Genomic DNA, 19744 nt, shown 5'->3' with positions numbered 1-19744 from the left:
ACAGTAAAGCTGTTTGCGCTACAAACCAGCGTGTTTATAGGACTAATTAAGACAATAAATTAATGTGGTAAGAAACACCAGTTTGAAATATCAAGCAGCATAACAAGCTGTTTTTTTGTACATCTAAAAATAAAATAACTGGAAGCGAATGACACCGGAAGCCAGGCAAATCACTAACTATTTGCCACCTGTCATCCTAACTTGAATTGAATTGAAACTCTTGTAGTCAAGGTATGATGTGTCCACCAGAGGGCAGTGTTCTGTCATCATGTTCTCATAAAGTAAGACAAGTTTGTATTGATTGAAAAGTGTTTGTAATATTGCATTTTTATAAATGCCACTTTTAAATATTGTTATATAATGCAAATACGTTGTCCCACTGTATCTACTAAGCATAAGTAGTTACTGTTTAAGTTTATTATCACTGTATTATCAGCTGTTTTGATGTAACATTATTAAAGATGCTGACAAACTATAGATATACATGCTCTTCATTCATAATTATGTAAATAACAATGCTTGATGCAATGCAAACATTGGTGTAAATCTGTAGAGTAACATCTTACTAATGCGAATGAATTATATTTATACAATATATTAGCATACCAATTTATCAATTACTCACTCAATCTCACACACACACACACAGTATTACATTCATTCCTTGTAACATTAGGTATTGCACCACTTCATCAGTCCATCACTGAATGTCTCTGGTTGATTGTCTCGTCTTCATTCTAAAGTTTTGTCACTCCAAGCTAAAGACTTCCTCTTGGCAAGCTCCATCCAGGACGGCTGAGCTCCATCTGACCGTGGCGGCTGCTGCTGCTGAGAGACGTCCGGCGGTGATGTTGCTGGAAGCTCAGATGTGTCGGTAAGTGCTATCGCAGAGGAACACAAACGTACATGTCAATGTCTATATCAAATGACAAAGCTCTAATGAACAGCAAAAAATTGCAAACATTTAAAAATGACAGTCAAAGCAGTGCTTTACTTTCTGTGTTAGGTGTGATGGATTTTGCATTCCCATCCATCTTGTTGGAGGATGCTGCTCTCTTTATTGTGTCATCTTCTGCTGTACAGTTCCTACCATTGTCCTGCCAAGAGTAAAAGAATAATCTTTTAAGAAATGTCTTCTATTATATTGGATCTTTACTTTAATTTACATCTTAATGACCATAAATGTATAATAGTATAATATATATGTGTGTATATACATACAGTACAGTCCAAAAGTTTGGAACCACTAAGATTTTTAATGTTTTTAAAAGAAGTTTCATCTGCTCACCAAGGCTACATTTATTTAATTAAAAATACAGTAAAAAACAGTAATATTGTGAAATATTATTACAATTTAAAATAACTGTGTACTATTTAAATATATTTGACAAAGTAATTTATTCCTGTGATGCAAAGCTGAATTTTCAGCATCGTTACTCCAGTCTTCAGTGTCACATGATCCTTCAGAAATCATTCTAATATGCTGATTTGCTGCTCAATAAACATTTATGATTATTTTCAATGTTGAAAACAGTTGTGTACTTTTTTTTTTCAGGATTCCTTGATGAATAGAAAGTTCAAAAGAACAGCATTTATCTGAAATACAAAGCTTTTGTAACATTATACACTACCGTTCAAAAGTTTGGGGTCAGTAAGAATTTTTATTTCTATTTTTTTGAAAAGAAATTAAAGAAATGAATACTTTTATTCAGCAAGGATGCATTAAATCAATCAAAAGTGGCAGTAAAGACATTTATAATGTTACAAAAGATTAGATTTCAGATAAACACTGTTCTTTTGAACTTTCTATTCATCAAATAATCCTGAAAAAAAATATTGTACACAAATATTTTGTACAATTGTACACATTAAATGTTTCTTGAGCAGCAGATCAGCATATTAGAATGATTTCTGAAGGATCATGTGACACTGAAGACTGGAGTAACGATGCTGAAAATTCAGCTTTGCCATCACAGGAATAAATTACTTTGTGAAATATATTCAAATAGAAAACAGTTATTTTAAATTGTAATAATATTTCACAATATTACTGTTTTTTACTGTATTTTTAATTAAATAAATGTAGCCTTGTTGAGCAGATGAAACTTCTTTTAAAAACATTAAAAATCTTAGTGGTTCCAAACTTTTGGACTGTACTGTATATATATATAATATAAAATTTTATTTCTGTTAACATTTAAAATATATAATGATGTGTAGATATATATTAAATGTTAAATATATCTACACTCTAAGACCCAAACAGCAACATAGTGTGGCCCAGATCCGGCCCACATCTGGTTCATGTGGATTACACGTGGACCGGATCTGGGCCGACACTATATATATGTATGTGTGTGTGTGTGTGTATATATATATATATATATATATATATATATATATATATATAATATACACACATTTTCCACATATTTTAAATTGCGCATTGCATTGTGTTGTGTTTTAGGTTTAAAGGAAATGTACCTAAACTCAACAGAAAATGTCCTGGCAGAATATTACCAGTATCTTTTACTTTTTTTTCCTGATTTTTCCATGGATTTTTTCTTGTATATATATTAAATATGAAGTGTGTTCTGTGCTATCCAGCCATGTTACCTGCTTGTCTTTTGTTCCACTAGGTGCTGGTTTAGTAGGAAGTCTCTGTGAGGCCGGCTGGATTGGTGTGTTCAGTGTGTGCTGTGTTTTCAGAGGATGAAGCGCAGTGGTCAGCGGCTGTGCTTTAGGCTGTAAGGCTGGTTTGGGAAGCTGTGCAGGAGGTGCTATTAGAGGTGAAGGGTGGACTGGTGAGTGATTTGTGGTCAATCTGCTCAATAATGGGTGGTAAGCCTTGGTCTTCTCTCTGGCTAGACTCATCCAGCCTGGCTCAGACACTGACTCTTTAGTTGCTCCTGTTGTATTTTGGATAGATGGTCTTCCATCTGTGTAAAAAAAAAAAAAAACCCTCAATTTTAGAAAGAAGAAAACTAGAAAGAATTGTACATTTCACTTTGTTTTCTGTTATGAAATAACACAATAATCAGTAATAATTATTAATTTTGGATGACAAATTCTGATTACAATTAGGTTTTTCCATTCCATCTTATCGTTTATTATTTTGGTATCAACAATTTCGGATAAACCCACTGCTAAATGGCACACTTAAATAAACAGTGATTGGCTGTTGTACATGTCAGTCAGACTCTTCCTGTGTAAGTCAGCCATTCTTGCCCAGAATATCCAATAGTCAAAAGTCTGACTAAGCAACTTTTATTCTCAAAGATGTAGAAAAAAAAAAAGCTCAATAAAACTTGTACTTTGGTTTGGTTTTATGTTACTGTAAGATTAAAAATAGCAAACAAAAAGTCAGAATGGTACTTATCTGTGAACACTTTTGAGTGATGCTTAAAACAATTATATTTTGATATTTTAAAGGTGCTCTAAGTGATCCTGGGTGGAGTAACTTCCTGTTGACGTTCGAAGTGTTGTCAAACAAAACAGAGGCTAGCTAGACCCTCCCTCCTCCTCCTCCTCCCCCTCCCCTCCGAGCTTCCTGAAATGTTCATGAACGCGCATTTAAAATCATTCTTGTCGGTTATTGGCTGGAGCATGTTTATTATGTTTTGTGGTCCAGGCTGCACCACTGCACCACCGTTTTCGGAGCTTGTGGTGACTACAGAGACTACGTTTTTTTACAGTGTGTTCAGGGGACAGGCAGCTAGCGGATAGTGAGGAGATGTTTGCTGTATGTGACAAAAAATGTTTTGGCCTAAAAACGCGTGACATCACTTAGAGCACCTTTAATTAAAGGTAGTTTTATTTTAGTATCATTGACAAAATAATTTCAGTTAGTTTTTATTCTTGTATTTTACGTTTTCAATTTTAGTCAAAATTGTAGTTATTAGTAGTATGTTTTTGTCTCTTTTTAAATGTATATATAGTTTTTATTACTTTATGTCAGTTTTAGTTATTTTTAGTACATCAAGTCAAACTAAATGAAAATGAGAAATGTTGCCTTGGCAACTAGCAGAGAGTTTTTATTTATTTTATTATGCTATTTTAAAGGTTCCTCATTTTATTTTGGAGGTCTCCTACAATAGGTTTACATGCAAAAGGTTTACATCCAAGGTCATAAAACATAATTTAACATAATAATTTCTCATAATATATTTCACATCACCTCATTTCTCATAGAGTCTGAAAACAGTTTGTTCGAAGGTTCTCACTCTCTAAACCCCACCTTTCTGAGAGCCTCCTTTGCACTTATTGGTAAGACGGCCCAGTCTGTTGTGATTAGTCTACTCTGCTCTGATTGGCCAGATGACCCAGTGTATTGTTATTGGCCTATCGCTTACATCCTGTGTTGGAAATGAAACGCCTATTACCATATCTTAATTTTTTAGCTCTGGAGACTTCCTTAGCACTTGATACACAGTGATACGAATGATATGAATTTGTAACATTGTTGTAGGTATGTAACAGGGAGTGAGACTGGAATTGCTGATGTTTCATTTCTCGTTTCAGCAGTTTTTAGGAGATAATAACTTTATTTGCGTGTACTTTGATCTTTAAAACTTTACAGACATTTTACATCCACAAACAGCTGTACTACACACTACATGAATGGTAATATTTGAAAAAAAAAAAAATAATGAGGGTACTTTAACTATAATAACCCTGGTTCAAATATCCAGTTCCTTAAACATTTTAGTTTAGTTTTATCACAATTTCTTTGAAATAAAATGTCAAATGAACCAATTAAACAAATAGATATCATATATTCTGTATATAGTTCGACAGAAAGAAGAAAGGCATTTACACTCACTGTCTTGGGCAGCAAGCTGACACTCCAGGCTCTGTGAATCTTGTTTTTTGGGAACACTGTGTTTACTCTTGGAATTGCCATCACACATATTTCTGAAGGTTTCTGCTTTCCCAGCATGCTCTTCTGAGACACCTAGTGCTGTATTAGACTCTAAACTGTACCGTTTGGTTTCATCCTTAATTTTGGAAACCTCAGAGCGATATTTCAGCGACAGAGAGGTTGTGCGGAGCTGCACCCCAAAAGTATTCTTCCTGTCTTCAGGTTTCTCTAGTTTCTCTGTTTCCACATGTTCTGTAGCAGTATCTGTCTTCTTAAGACTGGTTCCTGTTGTTGGTTTGGACATAATAGGAGGTGTTACTTCTTTACGAAAACTTTTTTTATCTTGCGTTTGACGGAGGAAACTCTGAAACTCTGTTGGTTTCGTTTCTCTCGCTTCATCTTTCTGCGACTCTAGGTTGGGTTTGTTGGATTGGGTCTTGATTCCTGGAGCACCTTTCAAATGTCCCTCATTCTGCTTTGTCACAGTCTCACTTGTTGTTTTGGAGTGATTCTTTCCAGATGCAATGAAAAACTGCATCCTGTCAACCGGTTCAGGTGCACTTTCCACTCCAGCTTCCCAAGGTTTTGTTGAGGCCTCCATGGCTCCTTTTGGAGACGGAGGGCTTCTTGTTTCCATTTTAGGCTTTGTGATGCGAGGCAGAGGTGCAGGAAACAGTCTAAATGATGCTTCCTCTTGAGTGCTTTCCTTTGTGTCTGTTCCACACGTAAGATTCTCAGTCGTCTGAATCTGGGTGTCGTTTGTATCTTGTGTCAGGATAGGGGAATGGGCTCTTAATGACTCTATTTCTCTTGATGGTTGTATAGATTCTGGAAGTCCTAAAGGTGATGGTGGACCTGAGGAGCTCAAGGACATGGGCATGGGCTGCAAATAAAGAGGATTTGTGGTGACTCTTCCCTCAGATTCAGGAGATTCTTCTGACTTCAGGATTTCAGCACCTAGAGATGGGAAATGAATTTCAGTTCTGTTGGGGTTCTCCTCCTGGTTCTGCACTGACGTTGCAGGAGTTGTCGCTGTAGGCTCTGGGGAGGTGGGTTTCTCTTTTAGATCCGAAGTTGGAGAGGAAGACAAGCGATGGTGCACCGTCTCAGTGATTGTCATGGTTTCATCATCATCCTCCTCCTCAGATAGAACATTGTCCAAATCACTGATGCTTTCTGAATGATACCTGGGAGAAAGAGATACCTGGAAAAGAGAGACCAAAATGTCTAATTATACAGACAGCTTGATGTGAAGTAGCTGAGGCAATATGCATTTTATCACCCTCACGGTTTTACCGTTGGCACTCTGTTTCCTCTTGAGCTGGCTCGTTGGTTCCTCGGTTTGACTGACATGCGATGACGGGCAGCCGAGTTATCCAGCCTGGCCGTGTAACATGTAGGGCTGCTGAAGTCAACTCCTGAAGTGGGTGTGGTCGAGGCTGTGGTGGGGGAGATGATTGGCTGTTTGGAGACTGGGGATAGAGGCCTTGATGATGGCTGGAAAGGATCGCCCTGAGTGAGACAATATCAAAGTCCCTTTAAGACAAGTCATTTCACTCGGCGGCCATCTTTGAAACGCCTCTCGGGCATCCTGGGCATCATGCAATCTCTTTGAATGGGGAAACATCAAATTCTCCAAAACTGTTCGCCAACCTTATGATTAAATTTCATATTTGAAATCACCAATGAAATCTAACTACAACCGGTTCATAAATTTAGTTTCTAAACGCTCGAATCATGACAAAAAAAACTGTATTTTTCAGGCTGGATCAAGCTAATGCGCAGACCTAAATGCGCGTCTCTTTGGAGGCGCGCGTCTGACTGTTTCTATAGAAACCGGTGATTCTAACGGCCGCTGAAGTGACGCGATGACTTTACCAGTCGGCGATTGGCTCTTACTTAGAAGGCGGGACTTATTCCGCCATATTGCGCGTTACACTTTCTCCCATTCAAAACAATACGAGTGACACGTCTTGTGGTATTCTATAGTCTTTGACAATATTTACATACAGTAATGTGTATATATAACACATTTTTCTTTGTAAATGTTTATTCACAAAGATTGTTTTTAATAATTCGGTTTGTCAGTATTATGTATTATTATTATTATACATGAATATTACCTGTTCCTCTTCTTCACTTCCCGTTCCTGCTAAACTCAGAGAGCTCAGATGTTTCTGAGATTCAGGATACTGTAAGAAAAATTCCATTAATAAGGTCAAAGTTACAGTAGTAGCAAATGTCTGCTATGTTTTAAGCCTAAACTTTCCATCTCAATTGTTCTGTTACCTTGTAAACAGCTCCATGCATCACTCGCTCATGGAAGGACGTTTCAGGTGGACTGCACGGTAAACCATCGTCCTCTGAAGTGGTTCCTGAGTCCTCTGTGCGTTTACCAGGAATCAACATTGGAGGAGGACCTAGATGTAAGTTCTGTTGCTGTAGTTTCAACTGCGGAAACAAAATGTAAACCGCTTGCTATTAAATGAACCCCTTACTTGAATTACAGTTGAACAAAGCACACTGCCTGAGCATAATAAGAGTATCTGAAATTATTCTGATCTTTTTGAAAACATTTGCAAGCTGTTGGTTTTCCCACAAAGAACATTTCCTTACTTGTAAGGCCTTAATTTTGCCATGAACGTTCTCTTGTGAAAGAACTCGTGTTGGTTCCGTGGACTGGGTCTGATCGGTAAAGAAGATGCTATCGTGAGACAGCGCCCTGGAGCTCAGACACTGCGGGTACCTGCAGATCAGATTCAATAAGTTATATATATATATATATATATATATATATATATATATATATATATATACACATACACACACACTATAGTGTACAAAATACCCAATTTAATTAATTTGACATCTAATCAGATGAGTAAACAAACAGGACAGCTCATTGATTTTAAAGTGCCCCTATTATGTTCTTTTAAAGGTTCCTAATTTTGTTTTTGAGTCTCCTACAATAGGTTTACATGCATCCAAGGTTAAAAAAAAAAATGTTCTCATATTTTCTCATAATATACATTGCAGCATCACCTCTTTTTGTACAGTGTCTGAAACTGTTTGATAAAGGATTCGGTCTCTCTAAACCCCTCCTTTCTGAGAGTGTACTCTGCTCTGATTGGTCAGATGGCCCAGTCTGATGTGATTGGTCTATCACTTACAGCATGTGTTGGAAATGAAACACCCATTACCATATCTGAATTTTAGCTTCAGATCTTCTTCGGCACTTGATACACAGTGATACGAACAGTAATGATGGCGTCGGTTTTAACGTATCAATTTCAGCCCAAGTCCTCATCCTCTGGAAGTGATTGCAAAGTGGATTTGCTTTGGCAGCACAGAGAACAGTGTCTTCTCGACATGTCGACAACATGAACAAAACATATCCAGTCTCGGGCTACAACTACAGTGTTTGAGGGTCAAAGTAGACGTTGTTCACAGACAGCCAATGAAGACCATAGGCTGACATTACGCAAATTTGTTTCAAGTCTACGTAGGTTCGTGCTGGAAGTAAGACTGGAATAACTGATGACTCGTTTCAGGCAGTTCTGAATCGGTTTTTCTTTTTGGAGACAAAAACTTACATATCAACATTTATTATGAACTTTGGTTTGCAGACCTTTACATTGACAAACAGCTATATTATACACAACATGAAAGAATAAGCATAATAGTGGCACTTTAATGTACTGACATATCAGCGACTTACGAAATCTCGTCTTCAGAGTCGTAGACTTCCCTTCTGCTCCCGGGAGCAGTGATGTCACTAGCGGACTGGCTTTGCTTAATCAGCCCTTCGCTTTCCTTTTTCTTCAGTTTCCCAAAGAAACGTGTCTTTAGCTGCTTAAAACGTGACTTCTTCCTTCCTGTTGAAGAGACCAGGAATAAGAAAGACTGATTTGAATGGATCTCCAGAAATAGAGATTAATGACGTCATGAGAATATCTGTTTGTACAGTAAGGTCAGATTTGGTTCTGTCTGATTTTATTTACCAGAGACTTGTTTGTTATTTGTATTATTAATTATTTATTCATTCACTATTGGTGTCTTATATCATAAGGCTACTGTGTTACAGTGATTTAACTGTGGTTAAAGGAGTTTTAGACATTCTTGCTTAAGGTTGTGTCTAAAAATAGCCCTTAAATGTAGTATTAGTATACTATTGCATTAGTATTTCTCATCAATAAATCCTTGAAAAGAAAACACGTGAATGTATTCCAATCAGGAATTCGAACAATCACAAACCTGTGACTTCCTCTCCATTTTTGTCCATTTCTCCAGAGCTCGAGTCCATGTTTTTATCTGCTGAACCACAGTAGAAGAGAAAATCACTTAATGACACTTTAATGAGAAACAAAAGGCTTTTAAATCTCAGTGTGTGCAGACTGGATGGAAGTAACAACCAGAATCTTGCTCATTTGTGTGGAAGAGTATCTACTGCATGTCTTGTATTTATAGCCGTAAAGATCAGCTGATCACAGTTAACTGATGCACTCTGTTTGCACTTTAGTACATCATTTCCTGTTCAAATGTTCAAAGGTGATGAATCCTGTTCTAAGCATTTGTTAGGATCCTCAATGCCCTTATAAGGATAGAGCTGTTCCTTAAAGGTTCTTTATACAGAGACACCTGAATTCAGAATAGCATACTACTATACTACATTACTAAGAAAAAGTAAATGTGTTTATATATATATATATATATATATATAAACACATTTACTTTTTCTATATATATATATATATATATATATATAAACACATTTACTTTTTCTATATATATATATATATATATATATATATATATATATATATACTGTAAAAACATCTGCAGCCTAGTTGTGATCTACTAGTATTGTGCACTACTATGTCATATTACCCAGATTATTGCTCACGAGTTTGATTGCGTAGATGTAAAGGGAGAGAGTCATGTGCTGGTCTCTTTGCTTTTATACTGGCAAACATGACAACGCACTGCATCTGCTTTCATCCTGTTGAGCTTGTCCTACTGGCAAACCACAGATTGTGCAAACGTCTCCTGTGTCTTTATTGGCTTTGTGTTGTGATATAATCAGTGGCCTCTTGTAATACAGTGACTTCTAAGGGGAGAGAATAGATTGTTCACTTTGGCCAGGTCACCAGTTGCTTAGTGATGCAAAAGGGTGACACGCTTTTTAGTGAATACTAGATTGTGTCTACCTGCAACCTGGGAAACCAAGCCCTTGTCCAAGCTCTTACAATTCATTAACCACACTCTCTCTCTCTCACACACACATGCCCTTAGTTCTCAGATTTATTCTTTAGAGTGTTTGTAGAACATCAGAACATTTGTTAGTTTAGTTTATTACACTTACAGTATTTCATTCACAGATTAGATCAATACACGTAACAGGTGTTAACATTTAGTGCATTGTTGTGCAGCTGCTAAGATTTGCTGTGTGGTTTCTAGGGTGATGCTATTCTGAGGCTGTGTTTGAAATATACCCTTACAGTTTTTCTCGATTGCTAACACACTATAACTGATTTATTTGACACAATTTCCCAAACCATTTATTTAATTTCTCAAAACTATAAACACGTTTCACTCGTTTTCACACACATTCCAATTTTCTTAATGATTTCTGCAAAACTCTACAGAAGAATGCCCTTATTTTACAGTGCATGTTCTCATTCAGAAAACACAAACTCGTAGTATAATTAACTCAAGTGTCACTATGTAAACTCAAATAGCACACATTTATCCATCAGTAAACATTCAGTAGCAAAAATGATGAAACACCAATCAGAATCTCGGGATATCAGATGATTGTGGTTTATAAATTGCATCATATAATCATCGACAGGGTTTTTTACTACTTACACATACGGTATAATTACAGTACACAGTAGTTTATATGAGAGAAATTTCAATATTCTATGTCCAGTAAACTATAGCACATGTGCACCCTCAAATTTGTGATTGTCAAATTTATTTGTAGCCATTTTTCATGTGCTGTATTTTTGCAGAACTGAGATACGACTTCCTAAGGAAGGTAGAGAAAGTCTTTTGTCAGAAGACCAAGAAACTGCTATATACGGTGCAGAGGATGGCGAATTTATTTCTTTATTTATGTATCACTGTAATTGACAGTATGCTGTACTGTGTTGCATACACATTTCATATTTAGTTCTTTGGTTTCTGAACTTTTCTTCTTCTTGTAAGATCAACTACTCCATCTCCTGTAAGATAACTTTACAATAGTGAAATGAAAATAATTTTTCCTAAAGCTCATAGTTGCATTTTACTCTATCTGCGCTCTTTCATTTATGTTGTATACTGTAATAGACACTGAGCTGCCAAATTATTCTTGAATAATAATAAGAGGTATTTTTGTTACAGTATTATGAATTAATCTCACTAGTGTTCACTGGGCAGGAAAGTAGTCTGTGTATTTGCAGGTTTTGTGTGACATCTGAGACCAAAGTTTGATTTTGACAGAAGTGAACAAGTTTTTGACTAAAATATATGATTTTGACATGGAAGTTTGAGGTTTGTACAAGTTGGTGTGAAAATGGTGAATTGTTTCATGAATTGTGTGTTAGCAATTGAGAAAATCTGTAAATAGGGCACTATTTGATTTTGAAGGAACAGCTATTTCAAAACCATAGTGGACATTATTGAGTGCACTCATTCAATCCCATAATGCACCACAATAACAAGTGTACAACCAATGTTGGCTCAACGGCTAGGGAATACCTATAATGCACTGTGAGAGTTGCACGCCGAATGAATTCTCACGCCTGACCAGAAGATGGCGCCTCTGTCCATTTCTATTGGACCCCCCCCCCCTTCTTTAATTTTAAACCAGATGGAGATTTTAAATCTGATCACTTAGAAGTAATAGCACATCTTTCCTCAACAAGCATGTAAATAATTAAGCCAAATTTTAATACTTAGCATTAGTGCTTTGTTGAAATAAATACCGTAATGTGAGTATGAGGAATAATAATAGTGATGCTAACAATGCTAACCAAAAAAAAAAAAGGTTGTTATCATGGCTGTAACTTTATCCTGTTGTGCTCTCTGGGGTGCGTGTGTCTGAAACATAGCATGAAATGGTTCTATAAAAAACTATATAAAAAAAAAAAAAAGCAATCAATTTATGTAAATGGTTGTGAGTGTTAGCATACGCACACACACACCTGCTACTACTGTCCTCAGGCCTTAACCAAACAATCTAATGACAGAAATACCAATAAGCCCTGTTGTCCTTGCTGTCTGATATCGAATCATTATCCCATGTGCTTCTGAGCGTGCAGAGGATGACAAAAGTGCTGTACATTCACGTTACACACTAGTCAGGATTAGGATCAACACAATGGCAGAGAATAGACGCTTGTTTAAACAAAAGATCAAAAATCAATATTAAGTAACAATAGAGGAAGGCTAGAACATCAAGGGTCGGCTTTCTAAGTCATCTTCCCGCAGGTCCTATTCATAAATATCAATGTGTGTTGCATATAAAGAGCCAAAACATGGCTGTATTGGCTGCTGAAAATTCAGCTTTGCCATCACAGGAATAAATTATATTTTTAAATACGTTTTGATCAAATAAATGCAGGCTTGGTGAGCAGAAGAGACTTTCAAAAACATTTTAAGCCTCTATTTCACATTGTTCCAATATATTTAAATGTTGTGTTGCATTTATACTTTGTTTTTAACTATATTATTATAATTAATATTTTATTTCTGTACAATTTATTACAAGTTAGATCACCAGTATAACAATTTGAGTCAAAAGGTTGTTTAAAATAAAATGTTTTAGTTTAGAGACCTAGAAATAGTACATCATAATGTTTAATTTTAGATGTCTCAGAATCCTTTAAAATTTCAATTAGATAATGAATTCCAGACTTTCACAGTAAACACAGTAAAAAGTTTCCCCTAATTCAACATAAAACTTAAGTTTAGTTGCTGCTTTAAGGGTACAGTAAGCGATTTCTGAGAAACACTGTTGATATTTGAAATTGACGCAACAAACACACCCCTCCCTTCATTGCTCCGCCCCCAAAATACACAAACACACTATGCAAACACAGGCGCCTAGAATATATTCACAAAATTGTTTGTTGTGTTGATTTCAGTTTTCAACAATGTTTCTCAGAAATGGCTTACTGCACCTTTAAATTAAGGAAAATCAAATTAGCTGTACAAGTCATTTCGACTCAAACATGAAGTGGCGTCCTGAATTGCTTGTAAAATGAAAATGAACAAAAACATTAAATAGAAATTCTTCTAAACTTACCAGCAGCTTTAAGTCAAAGCAGAATGATCCCCCTCTTCTGAGAGCTTCCTTTGTTTTCTTCTGTGGCTTTTTCCGCTGTAGTCTCCAGTTCTTGATTGTTTAGATCACTGACATCTGCAAATGAAGTTGAAGAGGGGATTATAGCAGGGCAGAAACACTGGGTTAGGGAAAGAGAGACAGAGAAGAGAGAGAGACCAGGAACAAAAAGTTTCATAGTAACAGGATGTGAGAGCAGTAAATTAGATGTTGTAAAACTGTTTGGGATCTTCTCATTGGTTACTGTAGGTATGGTGCTTTTTTGTCATTTTTGGAGCCTGACGACATCCATCCCCATTCAATTCTTTCAATGTACTGCTAAATTTTTCCATTTGCTTTGCACAGAAAGGGTTTGGACTGACATGAGGATGAGTAAGTGATGACTTTCTTCACCCTCTCTATATTTGCGTACACCTTCATGTCCTGCTCAACTCTTGCATTGTAAGGAATTCAAGGAAAGTCCCTTAATGATCTTTAGTAAAAGCCCTTACTGAAGCATCTTTTTCCTCTGTAGGAGTTAATAATTACAGTAGGCAGGTGGCTTTCCCCCTAAAATATTAAAGTGATCCCTGGCACTAGTACTTGCCAGGAAAAAAATGAAATTCCATTTTTGTACTAAAAATTAAATTGCCAGTATTTTCTGAAATGAGTAATGATCTGAATACCATATGTGAACCTGGACATAAGTCGCATGGATATATTTGAAGCAATAGCCAACAATACATTGTATGGGTCAAAATGATCAATTTTTACTTTATGCCAAAAATCATATTAAGTAAAGATCATATTCCATGAAGATATTTTGTAAATTTCCTACCGTAAATATATCAAAAAACGTATTTTTTTGTGAGTGGATATACATTGCTAAGGACTTAATTTGGATTTTAAAGGCAATTTTCAATTTCAATCAATTTTGATTTTTTTTTTTTTTTTTTTTTGCACCCTCAGATTCCAGATTTTCATATAGTTTTATCTTGGCTAAATATTTCATATCCTAACAAACCACACATATGGAAAGCTTATTTATTCAGCTTTCAGATCATGTATAAATCTCAAAAAAATAAAAAAATTGACACTTATGACTGGTTTTGTGGTCCAGGGTCACATATTATAGGTAGAGCATTCATAGTGGTTTAGAATATGAATAGGTTGAATTATAACTATAGGCCATTGCTTTTTACCCAGCAACAAATATCTCCTGGAGACAACCTGAATCTTTGTTTTACTGAATGTAAAATTAAAGGACATTTGCATCACCCATTTCATTTACATACTGTATATGCCAAAGTACTTTATATTGTGTATACTGTACACTCTAAAAAATGCTGGGTTAAAAACAACCCAAGTTGGGTTGAAAATGGACAAACCCAGCGACTGAGTTGTTTTAACCCAGCTGTTGGGTTAAATGTTTGCCCAACCTGCTGGGTAGTTTTATTTCACTCAACTATTGCTTAAAAATGACTGTATTGCTTGCTTAAAATTAACCCAAAGTATGTTGGAAATGAACATTTATTAATATGTTTAACAAATGAACATGTATTTATAAGTTTAAAGAATATTAATTAAACAATAAACATTTATTAAATTGCTTATTAATAAATGTTCACCTTTTGATTATTATTGTTGCCTCTTATGTGTATGATGTTTAATTTCCAACCAATTTTGGGTTCATTTTAAGCCAGCCACATAGTAATTTGTAAACAATAGTTGGGTTAAATAAAACTGCCCAGCAGGTTGGGCAAACATTTAACCCAACCGCCGGGTTAAACCAACCCAATTGCTGAGTTTGTCCATTTTCAACCCAACTTGGTTGTTTTTAGGATGAAGTTGTAGACTGCAGTTCAGACTTTTGGCATGTCAAAAGCTCTCAGTTGTCATTAAAAAGCAAAGGTTGGCATCAATATTCAGACGCATGCAAATAAACATCCCAATCCTTTGAGTAGTTACTCGTTCTTACCACTGACTTGGCCAAGGTAAATTTGATTAAAAATGTAATTTACAGCATTAGCCGTGCTTCCTGTAATATTTATCTCTGTATTGCCAATGAAAACTGCTGGTTTAAGCATGCCCAGGTGTGTTTTCTGTATTTGCATATCTCTGTGGCCCTATGAACTATGTTTTGTGCACTACAACTGATTTAAAACTAAGCACAAGGCTGATATGCTTGAATAAAGCATGCATAAAGTCCCACAAAGTACACTCAACTATATCAAGTCTAATGCTGCCTTCACGTGCTATTGGAGTTATCATAAATACGAGTTAGAAATTGGACATGAACAGCCTCTCAAGTCATTTTTATGACTGGGAGAGATAATTTTGCTATCCGAGTTTCAGAGTTGGGCGGGCCATACATTTTAAATATGGTGGAGAAAAGAACAGAGTTTAGTTTGATCCATTTTTCCCACTACATACATCTCATGAATATATATTTATGCATATAAATAACCATTAGATGAATATTGTATATTATACACATCGAAAAACAGCATTTATGAGACTGAAACACTAGAATCATCAGCAACCTACAGTATCTAGATCCTACCTACCTATCCTAACCTATCGTAGGTGCTACATTTTATTCAAAATCTGTTGGACGTTGACTACGTACAGTATGTTCAATACATTTTGGATTTAATAAGATTTACCTAAGAAATAGACAAAAAGGAATCTTGCGCCCTCCATGATTCCTATTCTTTCCAACAACAATGCACTTGAAGGTGAGAAACTTGTAATTACAACTTCAGAGGTGGGAAGTAGGAATTTCCGCTAGCATGTGAAGGCAGCAAGAGTCTTCATGTTGTCTTTTCATGTCCCCATTCAAGTCCACAAACAAACTATTTTGAGTAATACAGGCTTTATTTTTCCTCTTTATCCTCAGATCAATGAGGCTTTGCGTTGTGCCTGACAATGCCCTTCAGCCTTCAGCACCATACAGGGGTGCATTTCCCAAAGCGAACTATGGTTGCAAGTTCCATCGTTACCAATAGAGTTCAATGGGACCTACGACCATAGTTGGCTAACGATGCTTTTGGGAAACGCACCCCAGCACAGCCTCTTGCGTCTTATTGCTTACATAGAGACTGTTTCGCTTTGTGTGACATAATTTCCTTTCCATCTTGTTTGTCTCCCAGAGCTTAGCTTACGTTCAAACAGTGCAGGTGACACCGGAGGAGTTTCCCAGAAGACCTTTCCAAAAATAAGCTCTGAATCAACAGCTTACACAATTTATGAATGTCAACAAGTTTTAATCGAGCTTTCGGCCTGCTCGTAAGATGCTAAATGAATCCTTTAAGAGCAACCAAAGAAGGAGACAACATTATGCAGTTGGCAACCGGTTGTTTTGACCCAATGTAACCCAACACCCTGAGACTCGAGCAGAAATGTCATCTCTCTCACTCTGGCGCACTTTCTCTGGGTTCGTTTTTTTCAGATTCGACCTTCTCTTTTCTTTGGGCATGAATGCGTCAATTCAAGTACTGCGTTACCCAGGTGAAATGCAATCTGCGCAGTCAAGCCCATCTTTGTACATTGTACAGCATGTGGTACATTCAGTTCACTCACTAAAATCCCTTGACAAACTTTTGTTATGCTTTTTTTTAAATGCTGGCTATGAGAAATAATTATATTATGATATACCCAGCTAACAACATGTTCTAAGAATTTTCTGAACATTCAAAACGTCCAATTTTTTAAAATCTTTTTTTAAACATTGGTTATGCGACCACTATAGAAAACATCAAGGGAATGTTTCATTTTATCATTTTGAAAACATTACTTTTGAATGATCTCTGTGTTTACTGGCACAAGGACGGGACAACCTGTCACTCACATGAGATCCACCAATAGCAAACCACAACCATCCAATCAATTCCTAATGAACAAAACCAAGTCATGCCCTACATTTTTTCTTGTTTGAGAAGCTGTATTGCAACTTCCATTTCATGAAATTAAAAAAAAAAAAAATAAATATTAGATAAATATCCAACTTAAACATCCATGAATGATGCATATGGGTCTATGACATGACGGGTAATTTTTCTGTCCAAAGGCCTTAATAGTAATAAAAAACAAAGAAATGACATCCAAAGTATGTAAGCTAGTACAAACTAGATCTCTTTTATTGAATCCAAAAGGTTTTAAATAATTTTTGCTACATATAAAGGTATTTTGAAGATTTTGAAGTGTCAAAAGGTCATTCAGTTTAACCGTCCAAAGGCCAATACAGCCATTTCATTTGATTAAAATATCTAAAAATGAAATAAATGTATTTTTTTTTTTTTATTCGGGCATGATTTTATAACATCATTTGTCAACAGTGCAAAATGGTATTAAAATTATGTGTAGAAGTCGTTGCTTTGTTATGAGAAAGAATGTCAGGAAAAATGAATTTCATTGATGTCATTCGGAGTAACCAATATAAAGGGACCATTTTGAATCAAGTCATGATCCAAAATGGTCCCTTATTCGGTTACTCCGAATGACATCAATGAAATTCATTTTTCAGTATCATGTGACAGGATGTGACATCATTCAGACACCTGCATGATCATGAAGCAAAGTAACTAACTCGCTTTTAACTATTTAAAAAAACATCAGGTCATTCGGTACAACCACTATAAAACATGGAAAATGTTGTAATATTTTAAAAACTTGTACTAAATATGAAATGTTTGATTGACCTTTTGCCAGCTAGCTAGATATCAGCCTGTTAGCATTGTTTGAAAATATCGTCATTCGGTATAACCAAAATTTTGGTTAAACCGAATTATTTTTTTGTTGACAAATTTTGTCCATATTGTATATAATGACAAAAGCAGAGTTCATTGATTATAAACACCACATAATCTCATTGTTAAAACTCAATAAAACTTCAAAATTAATTATATCTCCATTATGTTTTTTTACACTTTTAACAACCTTATTCATCAATGATCCATATATACCATTTTTGTGCTAACATTTTTAAAATATTATTAAAAAGAGTACTTTAAACAAAAGTTCTATTAATGTTACTGGAAGAACATTTGTTAGCTGGGTAGCCTGTAACAAAGTAACAAGTAGGGCACTAATTATAGTACAATTTAGTACGTTTTAAGTCTGGAATGGCATGAACACAGATAGGCGGCACAATACGACACATTGCTTTTGTGGTCACTAATATAATCTGAGAAAATAATGAAGTAATCAAAAAAGACATAAACACGTTCATACCTTGACAAAGGCTTTGTGCTGAAACGTTGGTCAATGAAAACTTTCTGCAGGTGACTGTGCAGTCAAATCTCATGTATATTTAAAATAATGAAGACCTGTAAGATTTATTGACTCACTTTTATCCTTGAAGCACTGCATTAATCTGTTTTCCTTTCAGGACAGTTTAGTTCTCATTCTGCAAACATTAACTTCTCATCAGAGAGGGTGACTAATCTGCTTGAACATTAACTGTGTTTTGAAGATATACCTGACCACTCCTAAATGCTGCTTTCATCCTAAACGTACTGACCTTTGGATTACAATGTCTTTAACTGAGCTAGACAGACTTCCTTTCAAACATCACTGTTTCAACACCAGCGTAGGAGGTCAATCACAACACCATCCCTTGATAAACAGCAGTACGGGGGCAATTATGTACAAAGCATCTAGAAATGATAAATTAATACCTCGGTCGGATACAGACAGCCTATGTAGGGTTATATAAGATATATAATACTGTAGTTAACAAATAGATTAGAAAGTTTTGTCAGTCACTAAACTTCACAAGCCATGTACTGTAACCATGTGTCTTACAGTATAATGATCTACTATCTAATGTGCCCATGCTTAGCTGAACACAGTAATAACAAGTGCTGACATGACATCATATGGTAACAGTGAACATGAGAGTGACGCACAGAAAGTTATTCATTCAAAACCTCTTTTTATTGAAATTCTGCAGCCAAAGATTATTTTTATCCTCTGATGTTGGCCTTATTCACACTTTACGTTCTCTAAAAGGTTTTATCCTCATTCACCTTAGAGAAAGACATCTATTGAGAGCAACATTTGCACACAATTGTTGCTTTCAAAGTTGCTAATTTTTTAAGTACAACTGTGCATAGATGATAGATAGATAGATAGATAGATAGATAGATAGATGGCAATATATAAACTGTTACTTTTCAAATTTAGCATCTCTTGGTTGGAAGTCGCAAAGATCTTTTCTTTAAAAAAAAAAAAAGGTTTCTTTCAAGACTGCGTCGATTTTTTTTCTTTTTTTTTTTTTAATAAAACAACCCACCAAACCATCATGCTGCCTATTACCCGTGAAGAGGATGGATATCAACAGAAAAATGTCTTACCTCTGCGGAATGAAGATGCAGAAGCGCGCACCTGCGCTAAGATAATCAAAAACACTCGCGCAGCTCGTGACACTGAACGAAACTAGTGAGCTCACTGGATAGGCCACACCCACATGATGACGACACACATGGCGCGCTGAAGCGTACAGGTGAGTTTCTTCTAATGAGCTTTGCACTGGTTAGTGTTTTCTTTTTTTCCTGTCATTTATTTATGTTTTT

The 19744-nt window shown here is 35.8% G+C and overlaps 1 protein-coding gene across 7 annotated transcripts; it reads right to left on the bottom strand.

The window, feature by feature from the left end:
- Positions 1-386: 386 nt before the first annotated feature.
- On the bottom strand, positions 387-19648 carry cracdlb (cracd like b). Of its 7 annotated transcripts, none has more exons than XM_048196269.1 (13): positions 19526-19648; positions 13155-13268; positions 9749-9968; positions 9116-9175; positions 8580-8736; positions 7478-7607; positions 7151-7312; positions 6985-7053; positions 6158-6373; positions 4817-6065; positions 2617-2939; positions 995-1097; positions 387-881 (listed from the first exon to the last, which is right to left on the bottom strand). In XM_048196269.1, exons 3-13 carry the CDS (start codon positions 9798-9800, stop codon positions 733-735), a joined length of 2670 nt encoding a protein of 889 aa, XP_048052226.1. In that variant the 5' UTR covers positions 9801-9968; positions 13155-13268; positions 19526-19648; the 3' UTR covers positions 387-732. The 7 variants fall into 7 exon arrangements, with proteins under 7 accessions (XP_048052226.1, XP_048052229.1, XP_048052228.1 ...); XM_048196272.1 differs by having other exon boundaries at positions 4823-6065; XM_048196271.1 differs by having other exon boundaries at positions 9116-9172.
- Positions 19649-19744: the final 96 nt, after the last annotated feature.

This window comes from Megalobrama amblycephala, linkage group LG7 (genome assembly GCF_018812025.1).
Source record: "Megalobrama amblycephala isolate DHTTF-2021 linkage group LG7, ASM1881202v1, whole genome shotgun sequence".
NCBI classification, from domain to species: Eukaryota; Metazoa; Chordata; class Actinopteri; order Cypriniformes; family Xenocyprididae; genus Megalobrama; species Megalobrama amblycephala.
The sequence above is the reverse complement of the archived record's forward strand: the minus strand, read 5'-3'. Positions and strand labels throughout refer to the sequence as shown.

What these genes read in the sequence shown, in the direction of transcription:
- cracdlb (XM_048196269.1), bottom strand. Translation starts at nt 9,800, where the DNA reads ATGACTCTCTCCCTTTACATCTACGCAATCAAACTCGTGAGCAATAAT. An exon ending in GCAAAATTAAGGCCTTACAA is followed by an intron (nt 7,313 to 7,477) that starts GTAAGGAAATGT and finishes TTGTTTCCGCAG; the next exon opens with TTGAAACTACAGCAACAGAA. An exon ending in GTGGAACAAAAGACAAGCAG is followed by an intron (nt 1,098 to 2,616) that starts GTAACATGGCTG and finishes TACTCTTGGCAG; the next exon opens with GACAATGGTAGGAACTGTAC.